At 37.9% G+C, this 17763-nt stretch overlaps 1 protein-coding gene across 1 annotated transcript in view; it reads left to right on the forward strand.

Moving 5' to 3' along the window:
- Positions 1–17763, forward strand: part of ATRX (ATRX chromatin remodeler) — a 331194-nt gene that overhangs the window by 161638 nt on the left and 151793 nt on the right. Inside the window, 6 exon segments of the mRNA XM_033201745.1 lie at positions 6275–6356; positions 6359–6415; positions 7668–7777; positions 8667–8745; positions 8748–8812; positions 8969–9146. Coding sequence (XP_033057636.1) covers positions 6275–6356; positions 6359–6415; positions 7668–7777; positions 8667–8745; positions 8748–8812; positions 8969–9146 — 571 coding nt within the window.

The raw sequence follows: 17763 nt of genomic DNA on the forward strand, positions 1-17763 counted from the left end.
AAAATCTCTTTAAAGATGTTACTTTTTTGTGACATTTTGTTGTATCTTTCCCCTTTTTCCTTCATCTTTGCTCCTCTGCATGCACCTTTTATTTCTTGAAAAGACAGTTTTAAAAGATTTTTCAGTGATTTTAAGATTTTCTTTTAATGCCTGGCTTTCAGAAATTGAAGATTTTTATTTTCTTTGTTTATCCTGCTCTGGGTTCCTTGAACTTGTTGGATCTGTGAATTTAAGTTTCATCAAACTTTTGTTCATTCATTTTAGAGACAGGGTCTTACTCTGTTGCCCAGGCTGGAGTGCAATGGTATGATCATTGGTCATTGTAACCTCAAACTCCTGGGCTCAAGAGAACTCCTGCCTCAGCGTCCCGAGTGGCTAGGACTAGAGACATGCCCTATTGCTAATTTTAAAAGTTTTTCGTAGAAACAAGGTCTTGCTATGTTGCCCAGGCTGGCCTCAAACTTGTGACCTCAAGTGATCCTCACACCTTGGCCTCCCAAAGATCTTGGATTATAGGTGTGAGCTACCACATCCAGCTTCCATCAAATTTTTTGGAAAGTTCACATCATTATTTTTTTCAAATAATTTTTTCCTGTTCTGTTTTTCTTTGGGACTTACTTATTATGCTCTTCAATATTGTTCCACAGGTTTCTTATTTTCCCCCGTCTATTTCATTTTGGATAGTTTTTCTTGCTTTGTCTTCAGTTTTGTTGATCTTTTCTTCTGCACTATTATGATATTAATCCACTTAGTGAATTACAGTGTACCATAATTTTCATCACTAGGAATTCCATTTAGTTTTTAAAAATATCTTCTATTTTTGTTTTCATTGTGTTCATATTTTCAGTGTTTGGACTTTTTTTTGTTTTCCGAGACGGAAGCTCGCTCTGTCACCCAGGCTGGAGTGCAGTGGTGTGATCTTGGCTCACTGCAACCTCCGCCTCCTGGGTTCAAGCGATTCTCCTGCCTCAGCCTCCCGAGTAGCTGGGACTACAGGCGTGTGCCGCCATGCCCAGCTAATTTTTAATATATTTTTAGTAGAGGTGGGGTTTCGCCATGTTGCCCAGGCTGGTCTCAAACTCTTGAGCTCAAGCTATTCACCTACCTCTGCCTCCCAAAGTTTTGGGATTACAGGCGTGAGCCACCACACCCAGTCTATTTGGGCATTTTTAATCAGCTGTCTCACTTTACTTGTCTGCCTATTTCATTATTTCTGTTACTTCTTGGCCCATTTTTGTTGACTCTTTTTTTCCCTGGTTATTCTTCATATTTTTTTTCTTCTTGACAAACCTAGTAATGTTGTATTTAAAAGTTCAGTTTAATTTTGAAGCTTTTAAAAAAGCCTGGTTAATGCGTTTCTTCAGTACTCTTTAATTTACAAATTGCTTTGACCCACTGCTAAGGTTTGGTCCCTTTGTGGTCTCTACTGAATGCCCTGGGTTGTCCGTGAAGAGGCTACTGTGCCTCCTCTGAAATCAAATGCCTCCCAGTACCATGTGATCGCTGGAGCTATTTAGCTCACAGCTTCTTGGTCTTGCTCTGCCTGGCTTCACAAAGTTTCACTCCTCATGTGTGCTTTATGTTCAGCCATGACTCAGTGAATCCTGTCTCGATTTTGAGTTCGTTTTTGTGTAGCTCTTTTTTCTTTGTAGTCTGCCCAGCAGTTCAGTCATCTCAGCGATCTTTGTTTCTTCAACTTAATATATCTCCAGTGCTCTCCTTGGGAATCGTTTTTCCCTGATCCTTTAGGCACCAATTCAAGGGGAATATAGGGGTCTTCTTGTTGGTTTTCCTACTTTCAGGGATCAGGGTCCTGTGGTGTCTTTATTCAATGTCTGAAAAAACTTTTTTTCGTATGTTTTGCCCACTTTTCTACTTGATTACAGCAGGAAGGTAAACCTGGTTTCTAATAAACTATCATGACTGGAAGCAGAAGTTTGGCTCAACCTTTTAATATTTTGGTCAGATGATTTTTTTCGTTTATTTTCCCTTCAATTCAGATATGGGAGACATTTCATGTCTGTATTTATTTTTACTACACCTTAAGTGATTATTTGTCCTAAGTTTTTCTCCTATTTCATTGCTGTTTATTTATTATTTTTTAACTTTCAGCTTCTAGTTTAGATACGGGGTGGGAGGTGCATGTACAGGTTTGTTACTGGGTATATTGTGTGATGCTCAGGTTTGGGGTGTAGATCCCATCACCTTGGTAGTAAACATAGTACCCAATAGTTGTTCAGCTTATGCCCTCTTCCTTCCCTCCCCCTCCAGTAGTCCACACTGTTGTTCCCATGTTGATGTCCATGCGTGCTCAGTGTTTAGTTCCCACTTGTGAGAACATGTGGTATTTGGTTTTCTGTTCTTATGTGAATTTGCTTAGATTTATAGCCTCTAGCTGCATCCAAGTTGCTGTAGAGGACATCATTTTCTTCTTTATGGCTGCATAATATTCTGTGGTGTGTATGTACCACATTTTGTTTATCTAATCCACCATTGATGGTCACCTAGGCTGATTACGTGTCTTTGCTATGTGAATAGCATGGCATGAACCTAAAAGTACTTGTGTCTTTTTGGAAGAATGATTTATTTTCCTTTGGGTGTATACCCAGTATTATTAGTTAAATAAAGTTTCCTTGTATGTAGCTTGAGTGCAAACAGATATACTTAGTCACTAATAGGTAGATGATTTCTTTATAACTTATCTCCTCCTACATTTAGGATGAAGATACACTAATCCTCAATCCTGAAGACAGCACTTAATAAAAAAAAGTATCATCAAGTCACTGATTAATATATGGTTCAGAAATCTTAATTAAAGCCTTGTATATTAGTTTTTTATTGCGGCATTAAAATGTACCACACACTTAACCTCTTAAGACAAATTTATTGATTTGTCTCACAGGTCAGGAAGTTGGGAATGGCTTAGCTGAGCATGGCTCTACTGGGTTTTCTGCTTAGTGTCCCACCAAGCTGAAATTAAGATGTTAACTCGAGTTTTTCTTTCATGTAAGACTTTGTATCCTTTTCCAGCTCACTTGTTGGCAGAATTTAGTTCCTCAGTTCTTACACTTAGGTCCTAGCTACTAGAGTTCTCGCTCCACAACATGGCAGATTGCATCATCTTTGAGATCAATAGGAAAGCATTTCAATCTTTTAAAGGGCTCACTTTGATTAGGTCAGGCCCACCTAGAATATCTCCCTTTTGATTAAATCAGAGTCAGCTTATTAGTGGGCCAATTATGCAAATGATAGCCCAATCATATTTACAGGTCTCAACCATACTCAGAAGGTGAGGGGATTATGCAGGGTGTTTATATCAGATGTCGGTAATTCTGGGGCCACTTCAGGATTCTGTGTACCACACCTTGTAAACAGGATAAGACATTTAGGGAATCTTCCATTTTTATATAAGGCTTTACCCCAGTGATATGAAACTACTACACATCCAGGTAGGACCAGTAATAATTAGTGAATACTTAGCCTATCAGATACTTTGCATACATTGCCTTATTCAGTCTCCAGAACAACCTTGTGGAAACTTGATAATCATTCCCAGTTTACAGATTCGGACACAGAAGCTAAGAGGGTTTAGATAGCTTGATGAAATGGAATTTGGGTCTAAATGGCCTATGCTATTTTTGCTTCACCACACTATTTCTCAGTGTTAATCTTGGTTTTGGATATCACAATTTTATGTAAGTACAATATCTATTCAGATAATTTACTGCAAATCTGTGACTTATTTGTAGTTTTTTGGATGTGACAATGATCTTATGGTTTTACAAAGAGGAAGTATCCTTTTAAAGAGACATTTACAAACATTTTATAGATGATATTGCATACTTTCTTGTGTTTGCTTCAAAATGATTTGTGGGATCTGGGGAGTTGGACAATGGATAAGATGCTATCAGTGAAACAAAACTGGCCTTAAGTTGATAATTTTTTTTTTCTTTTGAGACGGAGTCTCACTCTGTCACTCAGGCTAGAGTGCAGTGGTGCAATCATGGCTCGCTGCAACCTCCACCTCCCAGGTTCAAGCAATTCTCTGCCCTGCATCTGAGTAGCCTGGGACTACAGCTGGACCACTCGCTGCCACTGTGGCTAATTTTTTTTGTTATTGTGTATTTTTAGTAGAGACAGGTTTCACCATATTGGCCAGGCTGGTCTCAAACTCCTGACCTCATGATCCGGCCACCTCGGCCTCCTAAAGTGGTGGGATTACAGGCGTGAGCCACCGCGCCTGGCCTTAAGTTGATAATTTTTGAAGCTGAGTGATGGGTAATAGGATTTATTATTCTCTTCCATCTACTTTTGTGTATGTTTGAAAATTTCTATATTGAACATTTAACAAATTCATTTGTTTCTAGTTTCAATTGTAAATAAGAAAAAAAGTACCTAAAATTTTATTTCTTCACCATTGTAATGTTTTTGTTTTTAAAATTTTTTTAAGTTTTTTTTTTTTTTTGGAGATGGAGCTTTTGCTTTTTCACCCAGGCTGGAGTGAAGTGGCACTATCTCGGCACATTGCAACCTCTGCCACCAGGTTCAATTGATTCTCCGGCCTCAGCCTCTGGAGTAGCTGGGAATACAGGCAGCCACCACCAGCCTGACTAATTTTTGTATATTTTGTAGAGACAGAGTTTCACCATGTTGGCCAGGCTGGTCTTGAACTCTTGACCTCAGGCGATCCACCCCCTCTTAGCCTACCAAAGTGTTAGGGTTATAGGAGTGAGCTACCGCACCCAACTGCGTAATGTTTTATGATTTTAAAAATCACGAGTTTCTATTTTTTTTTTCAGTGGAACCATAAACTGTTTATACAAGCATTTCTATATTTTGTAATGTTTAAGAGCATGGACTCGGGGATCAATCCTCTGGGTAAATCTCAGTGTCATGATACTCAAAAGTTGTATGACCTTGTGCAGGTTACTTAACTTCTCTGTCCCTCAGTTCTTTCATCTTTCAAATGGTAATACTTGTACCTATCTTATATAGTTACTGAATATACTATGTAATGGATAGAGATTAGGATAAGACAGCAAAAAATATATGCAAACACAACTTGTACCTGTGTGCAATATTATATCTACTTAAGTTTTATTTTAAATAAGGAACTTGTGATAATTGTTTCCTTTTTGTAATTAGAAGGTATTATATGTTCCTATCATGATTTTTGAGCCTGTGGTTCCGAAACCAGTGTTTCTAAATGTTTTTTCTTTTCACACCATGTATTCATAGTGTTTTTCAGTGGTAGTCATGTTGACATCCTGAGTCGTACAGTTCTTGTTTGGGACTGTCTTTCACATTATAGAATGGTTGTATTTGCCTTCCCTTCCTCCTACATTAAATATCAGCTCTGACCAATAATTATGACAACCATAAATACGATTGCACATTTTCAAATATCCTCTAGAAGAATAGAACTATCTTTTGTTGGGAGCCACATGTTCATCAAATTGTAATGGTACTACCATAGATTAGTTTGGAGTTCTCCTCCTCCTCCCCACTCCTCCCTCTTTTCTTCTTCTTCTTCTTTTTCTTATTTCTTCTTCTTCTTCTTGTTTTTTTTTTTTTTTGGCATAGCAACCAACAATAGGGAACACTGCTTTTTCACAACTCTGCGTAATAAATGTGTGTGAAATATCCAGGGTGAGATCTGTTGAGCTAAATTACTGACATTATCAGAGTGATTTAAAATTTTTTGGAGAGTTTTGATTTTAGAAGACATAAAACCCTGGGCTCTGTCCTGGCTTTATTGAAGCAAAATAGTGGTGTATTAGTCCTGAGGTTGGGTAATTTATAAAGAAAAGAGTTTTCATTGACTCACGGTTCTGCAGGCTGTGCAGGAAACATAGTGGCTTCTGCTTCTGCGGAGGCCTCGGAAAGCTTCCAATCATGGCAGAAAGCAAAGAGGGAGTGCAGCACCTCACATGGTGGGAGCAGGAGCAAGAGAGTGAGGGAGAGGTGCTGCACATTTTTAAACAACTGGATCTTGTGAGAACTCGTTCAGTGTCACGAGAACAGCACCAAAGGGGATGGTGTTAAACCATTCGTGAGAAATCCACCTTCATGATTCGACCACCAGGCTCCACCTACAACACTGGAGATTACAATTGACATGAGATTTGGGGGGAACACATATCCAAATCATACCAATTGGATTTGTGGTATGGGAGTAAATGTGTCTATATTTTGGAAAATCTCCCTTAGTAAGAATGACCATTGCTTGAATGATTTCTTTGAGCTTAACTATCAACAACTCCTTTTCTTGTAGGTGATAGAAATTGAAGATGCTTCACCCACCAAGTGTCCAATAACAACCAAGTTGGTTTTAGATGAAGATGAAGAAACCAAAGAACTTTAGTACAGGTTCATAGAAATATGGTTATCAAATTGAAACCCCATCAAGTAGATGGTAAGAAACTATTAGATGATTCCATAATTTTTAGTAAAATTTACCAATATTTGGATGTGAGGCAGCTGCCTTACATCCTGCTAAGTGCTGGAGGTAAATGGTTGATTGGGGCGGGTAATCCACCATCCCCCTGCCTTTATGGAGCTCATAAACAAATGAGGAAGAAAAAAATTGGGGATTGCAAACACAATGAGTGTTATAAAAAGGGAGAGAAGTGCTACTTAAAAATGGGTAGATACAGCCAAGTGGGTTTCACCTAGTTAGCAAAGATTGGCCTAAGGGCAGCTAGGGGTTAGGAAGAGCTGTAGCTAGCTAAAAGCCTGTTTTAGAAATGCTATTTCAGCCGTTTTCAGGTATTTTTAAAATAATATTCCTACATTTGTATTAGAACAATACCAAACTGTTCCTACCCTCTGCTTTATTAGAGTTGAATCAGTAAGTCAGTTTTGAGTGTTTATGTGAATTAATTAGTAAGGGAGGTTCTGTAGTTCCTACTTTTTGAGTTGCTAGTCCCCTTTCTTTCTCAATGTTTACTATTGAATAAAGGAAAAGATGGTGAAATTATCTCCTGGGTTTTTTTTTTTCCTGATTAACTCAATAAACTCAAAAGTATTTTTGATAGGAAGCCATTCTCTCTTTGGATAAAGTTGTTCTGTTTTTACAAAAATTATTATTATTATTTTTTGAGATGGAGTCTCACTCTGTCACTCAGGCTAGAGTACAGTGGTACTATAACAGCTCACTGCAATCTCTGCCTCCTGGCCTCAAGTGATTCTCCCAGCTCAGCCTCCTGAGTAGCTGGGACTGCAGGTGCACACCAGCACCGCACCTAGCTAATTTAGTAGAGAGAGGGTTTCACCTTGTTGGCCAGGCTGGTCTCGATCTCCTGACCTCAAGTGATCTACCTGCCTCGGCCTCCCAAAGTGCTTGGATTATAGGCATGAGCTACTGTGCCCAGCCACGTTTCTCTTTTAGAATATTCTTATGTTTCTTTGAGCCATCTCAGGGAATAGAGAACATCTGCTGTGGATAGCTTAGAGAGGATGAAGGAAAGTCCCCCTGTCCTATATTTGTGTTAACTGTTTCTGGTTTACTTGGTGGGAAAAAATCCCATTTACGTCTAAGAAATTCTTTAGCTAAGGGGTTTTTTAATGTTGTTTTTAGAAGTTTTGGTTATGTTTTTGATGTGTTTATATAAAGGAAGTTTTTAACTTGGACTTTAAATTTAACTTAATGAAGCTGTTATTTTTAGGTGTTCAGTTTATGTGGGATTGCTGCTGTGAGTCTGTGAAAAAAACAAAGAAATCTCCAGGTTCAGGATGCATTCTTGCCCACTGTATGGGCCTTGGTAAGACTTTACAGGTAAGAGCTGAAGAATATGAAGGTATCCTGTTTTTGTGGATTCATTAATATATATTGGATTCTATTATGTTTCAGGCACAGTCGTAGGGGCTGAAGATAAAGCAGTGAACAAGAATAACAAGATCTGTCTCCAAGGAGCTTATATTCTAGCGGAGGAGAGAGCTGCTAATCAAATAAGAAATATGTACTTTCAGAAAATGAATGTTAAGGGAGGATATTGAGTTAGGAAAGGCATCTTTTAGGAGGTAATGTTTGAGCAGAGGTCCTAATGAAGTGAGGCTGTGGGGTTTCAGGTATGACCAACAACTGCAAAGATTCTAAGGTAGAAATTAACTTTTTTTTTTTTTTTGCAACTTTTAACGGTTTATGATGTTAAAGTAATGAGAAAAGTAAAGTATGATGTAAAGTATCTTTTACTATTAAAATTACTGCATTTCCAAATGGCAGGAGTTGTAACAGAGATGTAAAATTGGTGAATGTATTTGTACTTTTAAACTATAAAGTAATTATAGATTTAATGGGTCAGAACACATTAAAGTGGAAAAATATTACGTAACATGATTTCTTCTAAATGAGCCATGGTATTTTCTCAAAGACTATAGGGACATTCTGTGGAGACCTAGGACTTAGTATTGGTATGGGATCATTTTATACTATTCACATTGCTCATAGAATCATGGAGCTTTAGAGTTGGAAGAGCCTGATACATCATCTATTGAACTTCTGCATTTTACTATCTCTTTCCTTCTGCCTTGCCTGGTTTGGAAATTCTGGCAGTTTGGTGGTTGCTTTATTGTTTAAAGCAAAACAAAGCTATAACATTGTAAGATTGCTTAATTTATACTTTTTTTGTGGATATTTACGAAAGTGACAATCTGTTTTCTTATAGGTGGTAAGTTTTCTTCATACAGTTCTTTTGTGTGACAAACTGGATTTCAGCACGGCGTTAGTGGTTTGTCCTCTTAATACTGCTTGAATTGGATGAATGAATTTGAGAAGTGGCAAGAGGGATTAAAAGATGATGAGAAGCTTGAGGTAACTTATTTTAAATGTTTTCTATTATTAAAATAGTCACATGAAATTCATATCGTAAACTGTTTTTAATTACCAGTGATGCATATTTCAATGGGAATATTTAGTATTCACATGTTTTAGTAGCTACTTAAAAAAATCTTTATTTCCCCATGAAAGGTTTCTGAATTAGCAACTGTGAAACGTCCTCAGGAGAGAAGCTACATGCTGCAGAGGTGGCAAGAAGATGGTGGTGTTATGATCATAGGCTATGAGATGTATAGAAATCTTGCTCAAGGAAGGAATGTGAAGAGTCGGAAACTTAAAGAAATATTTAACAAAGCTTTGGTTGATCCAGGTAAGGTATTAATAGAGAGTGACATAAAGAAGCAAGTTGAATCAAAGATGTGTTTATATTTTATTTAACAAATACTAATTGCACCACTACTAAGTATCTGGTCTTTGTTTTGGTTATCAGGTTTTTGCCTTTTAAAAAATTCTTAGTATTTCAATAAGATAAAATCACCCTTAATGTCGCCAGCTGTTAAGAATTTATTTGCTGAGTCTGAAAGTGTTTAGGGTTTTAGGGGATACCTTGTAAACACTTAAAAATGCATCAGATGCCTGTGTTGCAATCAAAGATTCATCCAGCTATCCAAATACTGGGTGATAACAAAAGCTCTCTCCATATCCTGAAAACAGTTTGTGTCTTTCCAAACTTCATATCATTAGAAGAATTGCTGCTTGCTTATCTCCTTTTAAGGGGCCATCGGTATGAAAGGTTAGTATTTGCAATACTGTCTATCCTTATGTGATAGTAATCTGATGTGAGAGCCGGATGTTGATATATTTGACACTTGGAAAAGCAACACATTGTACTGTCTGCAAAACTAAAATAATTTTAATCTACAATTATTTGTGCAATTTTTTCTTCATATGTTTATCTTGTCATATTACTGTAAGACACTATTAAGGTTTTATTTTTGTTGAGAAAGTTTGGGTAATTGTCATTGTCAAAGTGATAGTAATCTTTAGAATCCATGGCTTTGCCTCTTTTTTAAAGATAATAAGGTAGTTAATACATAGCAAAATAACTGCCATCACAAATCTAAGGCCTAATAATAAGTTTATCTTTTTCCCACGATTAAAATAGGTGTCTAAAAATCCTGTGGCTGGGTTATTGTTGAAAAATTATAAGCTAGTGTCTAGTATCATTGTAGCAGATTTTTTCCACAAGATTTCCTTGAAATTGTTTAATACAACAATTTCAGGTGCTTAGTGTACTTATTTGTTCATGAAAAAATGAAAAAAAAAAAGAAATTAAAGCTTCTAACACGAAGGGTAACATTTGTCATTGCCATATTTTATCATTTAGTGACATTTAAAAAAAATTTTGGCTGGGCATAGTGGTGCACGCCTGTAGTTCCATGTACTCGGGAGGTGGAGGCAGGAGAATCGCTCAAACCTGGGAGCTGGAGGTTCCAGTGAGCCAAGATCGTGCCACTGCTCTCCCACCTGGGTGACAGAGCAAGACTCCATCTTAAAAAAAAAAAAAAAAAAGAAAAAAAACTTTTTATTTTGGAATAATTTTCTGTTTACATGAAAGTTGAAAAGGTAGTGCAGAGAGTTCCCATATACCCTACATCTGGTTCCTCCATTGTTAACATCTTACATTGCCATGGTAGATTTTTCAAAACTAAGAAATTGACACATTATTGACACATTATTATTAATAATTTGAACTGCATTTGTATTGCACCAGTTTTTCTATCCGGGGTACTACATTGTATTTAGCTATCGTGTCTCTAACAGTCTTCTGGTCTATGAGAGTTTCTCAATCTTTATTTTTTCATTATCTTATCAGCCTTAAGGAGGACCGTCCAGGTAGATATCCTGTAGAGTGTTTACTAATCTGAATTTATAGTTTTTCTTGTGATTAGACTGAGATTAGACTGAGGTTTTGAAAGAATATACCAGAGGTGACATACCCTTTTGTCACATCCTATCTCATATCGGGGGTACATGATAAGCACATGCTGTCACTGATGATGTTAATTTTCATCACTTGGTTAGGGTAGAGTTTGTCATGTCAAGTTTCTCTCCTGTAGAGCTGCTACTTTTACCTGTCCCTCATCTGTTCATTGGAATCCAATCACTCAGTCTAGCCCACCTGAATGCGAGGATGGCAGAAATTAAGCTCCATCTCCTATAGTGGGTAGTATCTACACATCAAATTTGGATTTTTTAAAGAAAAATTTATCTGTTCTCACCCATTTATTTTAGCCTTTGATTTATATAATTATATACTCATCTATTTTTAGTTTGTGCATTGGACTATAAACCATTACTACATTTTTTTTTGCTCAAATTATTTTACTTTGGCCATTGGGAGCTTTTTTTAAGGTTAGGTCCTCTACCCTTTGATATGTCCCTATCCTTTTGGCTTTGAGCACTTTATTACTTTCTGGCATTACAGGATGCTCCAGGTTCATGTTATATTGTCCCGGCCCCAGAGTCAGCCATTTTTTGAAGACATCATGGTTCCTTTTATTGAAAATTGACATTTACAAATGTAAACACACCCATATAATTTGCAAATATATCCTTCCATTCTGTGAGTTGTCTTTTTACTTTTTTATATAATCTTTTTAGTACTAATCTTTAAAATTTTGATTACATTTAATTTACCTATTTTTTCTTTTGTTGCTTTTGCATTAATGCATATCCACGTATTCATTGCTTAATCAAAGGTCATGAATTTTTTCACCTATGTTTTCTTATTTTATAATTCTAGCTCTTGTATTTATGCTTATAATCTATTTTCAGTTTATTTTTGTATATGGTATGAGGTAGGAGTCCAACTTCATTTTTTGCATTTTGATATCCAGTTGTTCTAACACCATTTGTTGAAAACACTATTCTTTCTTCATTGAAGAGTCTTGACACCATTATTGAAAATCAATTGACCATAGATGTATGTGTCTATTTCTAGGCTGTCAATACTATTTTATTGATCTATGTGTCTGTCTTCATGCCAGTGTGACATTGTTTTAATTACTGTAGCTTTGTGGTAAGCTTTGCAATCAGGAAGAAGTCCTACAGCTTTATTTTTCTGTCTCAAGGTTGTTTTGCTATTTGAGGTTCCTTGAAATTTCATATGAATTTGATGATTGGCTTTTAATTTCCTCAAAGAAGCTAGCTGGGATTCTGTTAGATATTACATTGAATCTGTAGATTAATTTGAGGAATATTGCCATCTTAACAATATTAAATCTTCCCCTCCATGAACATCTAATTTCTTTCCATTTGTTTAGATCTTTAATTTCTTTTAGTAATGAAATTTTATTTAGGTCTTTTAATTTCTTTAGTGTACAAGTCTTGGACTTACTTTCTTAAATTTGTTCCTAAATATTTTATTCTTTTTTTTTAATTAATTAATTTATTTTTATTATACTTTTAAGTTCTAGGGTACATGTGCATGACGTTTATATCATGTATAACTCCCAAAGCAATCCCTCCCTCCTCCCCCCTCCCCATGATAGGCCCCAGTGTGTGATGTTCCCCTTCCCGAGTCCAAGTGATCTCATTGTTCAGTTCCCACCTATGAGTGAGAACATGCGGTGTTTGGTTTTCTGTCTTGTGATAGTTTGCTAAGAATGATGGTTTCCAGCTGCATCCATGTCCCTACAAAGGACGCAAACTCATCCTTTTTTATGGCTGCATAGTATTCCATGGTGTATATGTGCCACATTTTCTTAATCCAGTCTGTCACAGATGGACATTTGGGTTGATTCCAAGTCTTTGCTATTGTGAATAGTGCCGCAATAAACATACGTGTGCATGTGTCTTTGTAGTAGAGTAATTTATAATCCTTTGGGTATATACCCAGTAGTGGGATGGCTGGGTCATATGGTACATCTAGTTCTAGATCCTTGAGGAATCGCCATACTGTTTTCCATAATGGTTGAACTAGTTTACAATCCCACCAACAGTGTAAAAGTGTTCCTATTTCTCCACATCCTCTCCAACACCTGTTGTTTCCTGACTTTTTAATGATTGCCATTCTAACTGGTGTGAGATGGTATCTCATTGTGGTTTTGATTTGCATTTCTCTGATGGCGAGTGATGATGAGCATTTTTTCATGTGTCTGTTGGCTGTATGAATGTCTTCTTTGAGAAATGTCTGTTCATATCCTTTGCCCACTTTTTGATGGGGTTGTTTGTTTTTTTCTTGTATATTTGTTTGAGTTCTTTGTAGATTCTGGATATTAGCCCTTTGTCAGATGAGTAGGTTGCAAAAATTTTCTCCCATTCTGTAGGTTGCCTGTTCACTCTGATGGTAGTTTCTTTTGCTGTGCAAAAGCTCTTTAGTTTAATTAGATTCCATGTGTCAATTTTTGCTTTTGCTGCCGTTGCTTTTGGTGTTTTAGACATGAAGTCCTTGCCCATGCCTATGTCCTGAATGGTACTACCTAGATTTTCTTCTAGGGTTTTTATGGTATTAGGTCTAACATTTAAGTCTCTAATCCATCTTGAATTAATTTTCGTATAAGGGGTAAGGAAAGGATCCAGTTTCAGCTTTCTACTTATGGCTAGCCAATTTTCCCAGCACCATTTATTAAATAGGGAATCCTTTCCCCATTTCTTGTTTCTCTCAGGTTTGTCAAAGATCAGATGGCTGTAGATGTGTGGTATTATTTCTGAGGACTCTGTTCTGTTCCATTGGTCTATATCTCTGTTGTGGTACCAGTACCATGCTGTTTTGGTTACTGTAGCCTTGTAGTATAGTTTGAAGTCAGGTAGCGTGACGCCTCCAGCTTTGTCCTTTTGACTTAGGATTGTCTTGGCAATGCGGGCTCTTTTTTGGTTCCATATGAACTTTAAAGCCGTTTTTTCCAATTCTGTGAAGAAAGTCATTGGTAGCTTGATGGGGATGGCATTGAATCTATAAATAACTTGGGCAGTATGGCCATTTTCACGATATTGATTCTTCCTATCCATGAGCATGGTATGTTCTTCCATTTGTTTGTGTCCTCTTTGATTTCACTGAGCAGTGGTTTGTAGTTCTCCTTGAAGAGGTCCTTTACATCCCTTGTAAGCTGGATTCCTAGGTATTTTATTCTCTTTGAAGCAATTGTGAATGGAAGTTCATTCCTGATTTGGCTCTCTGCTTGTCTGTTACTGGTGTATAAGAATGCTTGTGATTTTTGCACATTAATTTTGTATCCTGAGACTTTGCTGAAGTTGCTTATCAGCTTAAGGAGATTTTGGGCTGAGAGATGGGGTTTTCTAAATATACCATCATGTCATCTGCAAACAGGGACAATTTGACTTCTTCTTTTCCTAACTGGATACCCTTGATTTCTTTCTCTTGCCTGATTGCCCTAGCCAGAACTTCCAACACTATGTTGAATAGGAGTGGTGAGAGAGGGCATCCTGTCTTGTGCCAGTTTTCAAAGGGAATTTTTCCAGTTTTTGCCCATTCAGTATGATATGAGCTGTGGGTTTGTCATAAATAGCTCTTATTATTTTGAGGTACGTTCCATCAATACCGAATTTATTGAGCGTTTTTAGCATAAAGGGCTGTTGAATTTTGTCAAAAGCCTTTTCTGCATCTATTGAGATAATCATGTGGTTCTTGTCTTTGGTTTGTTTATATGCTGGATTACGTTTATTGATTTGCGAATGTTGAACCAGCCTTGCATCCCAGGGATGAAGCCCACTTGATCATGGTGGATAAGCTTTTTGATGTGCTGCTGAATCCGGTTTGCCAGTATTTTATTGAGGATTTTTGCATCGATGTTCATCAGGGATATTGGTCTAAAATTCTCTTTTTTGTTGTGTCTCTGCCAGGCTTTGGTATCAGGATGATGTTGGCCTCATAAAATGAGTTAGGGAGGATTCCCTCTTTTTCTATTGATTGGAATAGTTTCAGAAGGAATGGTACCAGCTCCTCCTTGTACCTCTGGTAGAATTCAGCTGTGAATCCATCTGGTCCTGGACTTTTTTTGGTGGGTAGGCTATTAATTGTTGCCTCAATTTCAGAGCCTGCTATTGGTCTATTCAGGGATTCAACTTCTTCCTGGTTTAGTCTTGGGAGAGTGTAAGTGTCCAGGAAATTATCCATTTCTTCTAGATTTTCTAGTTGATTTGTGTAGAGGCATTTATAGTATTCTCTGATGGTGTTTGTATTTCTGTGGGGTCGGTGGTGATATCCCCTTTATCATTTTTTATTGCGTCTATTTGATTCCTCTCTCTTTTCTTCTTTATTAGTCTAGCTAGCGGTCTGTCAATTTTGTTGATCTTTTCAAAAAACCAACTCCTGGATTCATTGATTTTTTGGAGGGTTTTTTGTGTCTCTATCTCCTTCAGTTCTGCTCTGATCTTAGTTATTTCTTGCCTTCTGCTAGCTTTTGAATGTGTTTGCTCTTGCCTCTCTAGTTCTTTTAATTGTGATGTTAGAGTGTCAATTTTAGATCTTTCCTGCTTTCTCTTGTGGGCATTTAGTGCTATAAATTTCCCTCTACACACTGCTTAAATGTGTCCCAGAGATTCTGGTATGTTGTATCTTTGTTCTCATTGGTTTCAAAGAACATCTTTATTTCAGCTTTCATTTCGTTATGTACCCAGTAGTCATTCAGGAGCAGATTGTTCAGTTTCCATGTAGTTGAGCGGTTTTGATTGAGTTTCTTAGTCCTGAGTTCTAGTTTGATTGCACTGTGGTCTGAGAGACAGTTTGTTATAATTTCTGCTCTTTTACATTTGCTGAGGAGTGCTTTACTTCCAATTATGTGGTCAATTTTGGAATAAGTGCGATGTGGTGCTGAGAAGAATGTATATTCTGTTGATTTGGGGTGGAGAGTTCTATAGATGTCTATTAGGTCCGCTTGGTGCAGAGATGAGTTCAATTCCTGGATATCCTTGTTAACTTTCTGTCTCGTTGATCTGTCTAATGTTGACAGTGGAGTGTTGAAGTCTCCCATTATTATTGTATGGGAGTCTAAGTCTCTTTGTAGGTCTCTAAGGACTTGCTTTATGAATCTGGGTGCTCCTGTATTGGGTGCATATATATTTAGGATCGTTAGCTCTTCCTGTTGAATTGATCCCTTTACCATTATGTAATGGCCTTCTTTGTCTCTTTTGATCTTTGATGGTTTAAAGTCTATTTTATCAGAGACTAGGATTGCAACCCCTGCTTTTTTTTGTTCTCCATTTGCTTGGTAGATCTTCCTCCATCCCTTTATTTTGAGCCTATGTATGTCTGTGCATGTGAGATGGTCTCCTGAATACAGCAGACTGATGGGTCTTGACTCTTGATCCAGTTTGCCAGTCTGTGTCTTTTAATTGGAGCATTTAGTCCATTACATTTAAGGTTAATATTGTTATGTGTGAACTTGATCCTGTCATTATGATATTAACTGGTTATTTTGCTCGTTAGTTGATGCAGTTTCTTCCTAGCCTCGATGGTCTTTACATTTTGGCATGTTTTTGCAATGGCTGGTACCGGTTGTTCCTTTCCATGTTTAGGGCTTCCTTCAGGGTCTCTTGTAAGGCAGGCCTGGTGGTGACAAAATCTCTAAGCATTTGCTTATCTGTAAAGGATTTTATTTCTCCTTCACTTATGAAATTTAGTTTGGCTGGATATGAAATTCTGGGTTTAAAATTCTTTTCTTTAAGAATGTTGAATATTGGCCCCCACTCTCTTCTGGCTTGTAGAGTTTCTGACGAGAGGTCTGCTGTTATTCTGATGGGCTTCCCTTTGTGGGTAACCCGACCTTTCTCTCTGGCTGCCCTTAAGATTTTTTCCTTCATTTCAACTTTGGTGAATGTGGCAATTATGTGTCTTTGCGTTGCTCTTCTGGAGGAGTATCTTTGTGGCGTTCTCTGTATTTCCTGAATTTGAATGTTGGCCTGCCCTACTAGGTTGGGGAAGTTCTCCGGGATGATATCCTGAAGAGTGTTTTCCAACTTGGTTCCATTTTCCCCTCACTTTCAGGCACCCCAATCAGACGTAGATTTGGTCTTTTTACATAATCCCATACTTCTTGCAGGCTTTGTTCATTTCTTTTTCTTCTTTTTTCTTTTGGTTTCTCTTCTCGCTTCATTTCATTCATTTGATCCTCAATCGCTGATACTCTTTCTTCCAGTTGATCGAGTCGGTTACTGAAGCTTGTGGATTTGTCACGTATTTCTCGTGTCATGGTTTTCATCTCTGTCATTTCGTTTATGATCTTCTCTGCATTAATTAGTCTAGCTGTCAATTCTTCACTTTTTTTTCAAGACTTGTAGTTTCTTTGCGCTGGGTACGTAATTCCTCCTTTAGCTCTGAGAGGTTTGATGGACTGAAGCCTTCTTCTCTCATCTCGTCAAAGTCATTCTCTGACCAGCTTTGATCCGTTGCTGGCGATGGGCTGTGCTCCTTTGCAGGGGAGATGCGCTCTTATTTTTTGAATTTCCAGCTTTTGTGCCCTGCTTCTTCCCCATCTTTGTGGTTTTATCTGTCTCTGGTCTTTGATGATGGTGACGTACTGATGGGGTTTTGGTATAGGTGTCCTTCCTGTTTGATAGTTTTCCATCTGACAGTCAGAAGGACTGTCTGTTGGTCTGTTGGAGATTGCTTGAGGTCCACTCCAGACCCTGTTTGCCTGGGTATCAGCAGCAGAGGTTGCCGAAGATAGAATATTGCTGAACAGCGAGTGTACCTGTCTGATTCTTTCTTTGGAAGTTTCCTCTCAGGGGTGACTCCACCCTGTGAGGTGTGGGGTGTCAGACTGCCCCTAGTGGGGGATGTCTCCCAGCTAGGCTACTCAGGGGTCAGGGACCCACCTGAGCAGGCAGTCTGTCCGTTCTCAGATCTCAACCTCCACGTTAGGAGATCCACGGCTCTCCCCAAAGCTGTCAGAGAGAGTCGTTCGCGTCTGCACCGGCCCCCGCTCTTTCCCCTATTGGACTGCAGCTGTGCGCTGTCCGCAGAG

Source organism: Trachypithecus francoisi, unplaced genomic scaffold (assembly GCF_009764315.1).
Source record: "Trachypithecus francoisi isolate TF-2019V2 unplaced genomic scaffold, Tfra_2.0 Lachesis_group6, whole genome shotgun sequence".
Taxonomy (NCBI): Eukaryota; Metazoa; Chordata; class Mammalia; order Primates; family Cercopithecidae; genus Trachypithecus; species Trachypithecus francoisi.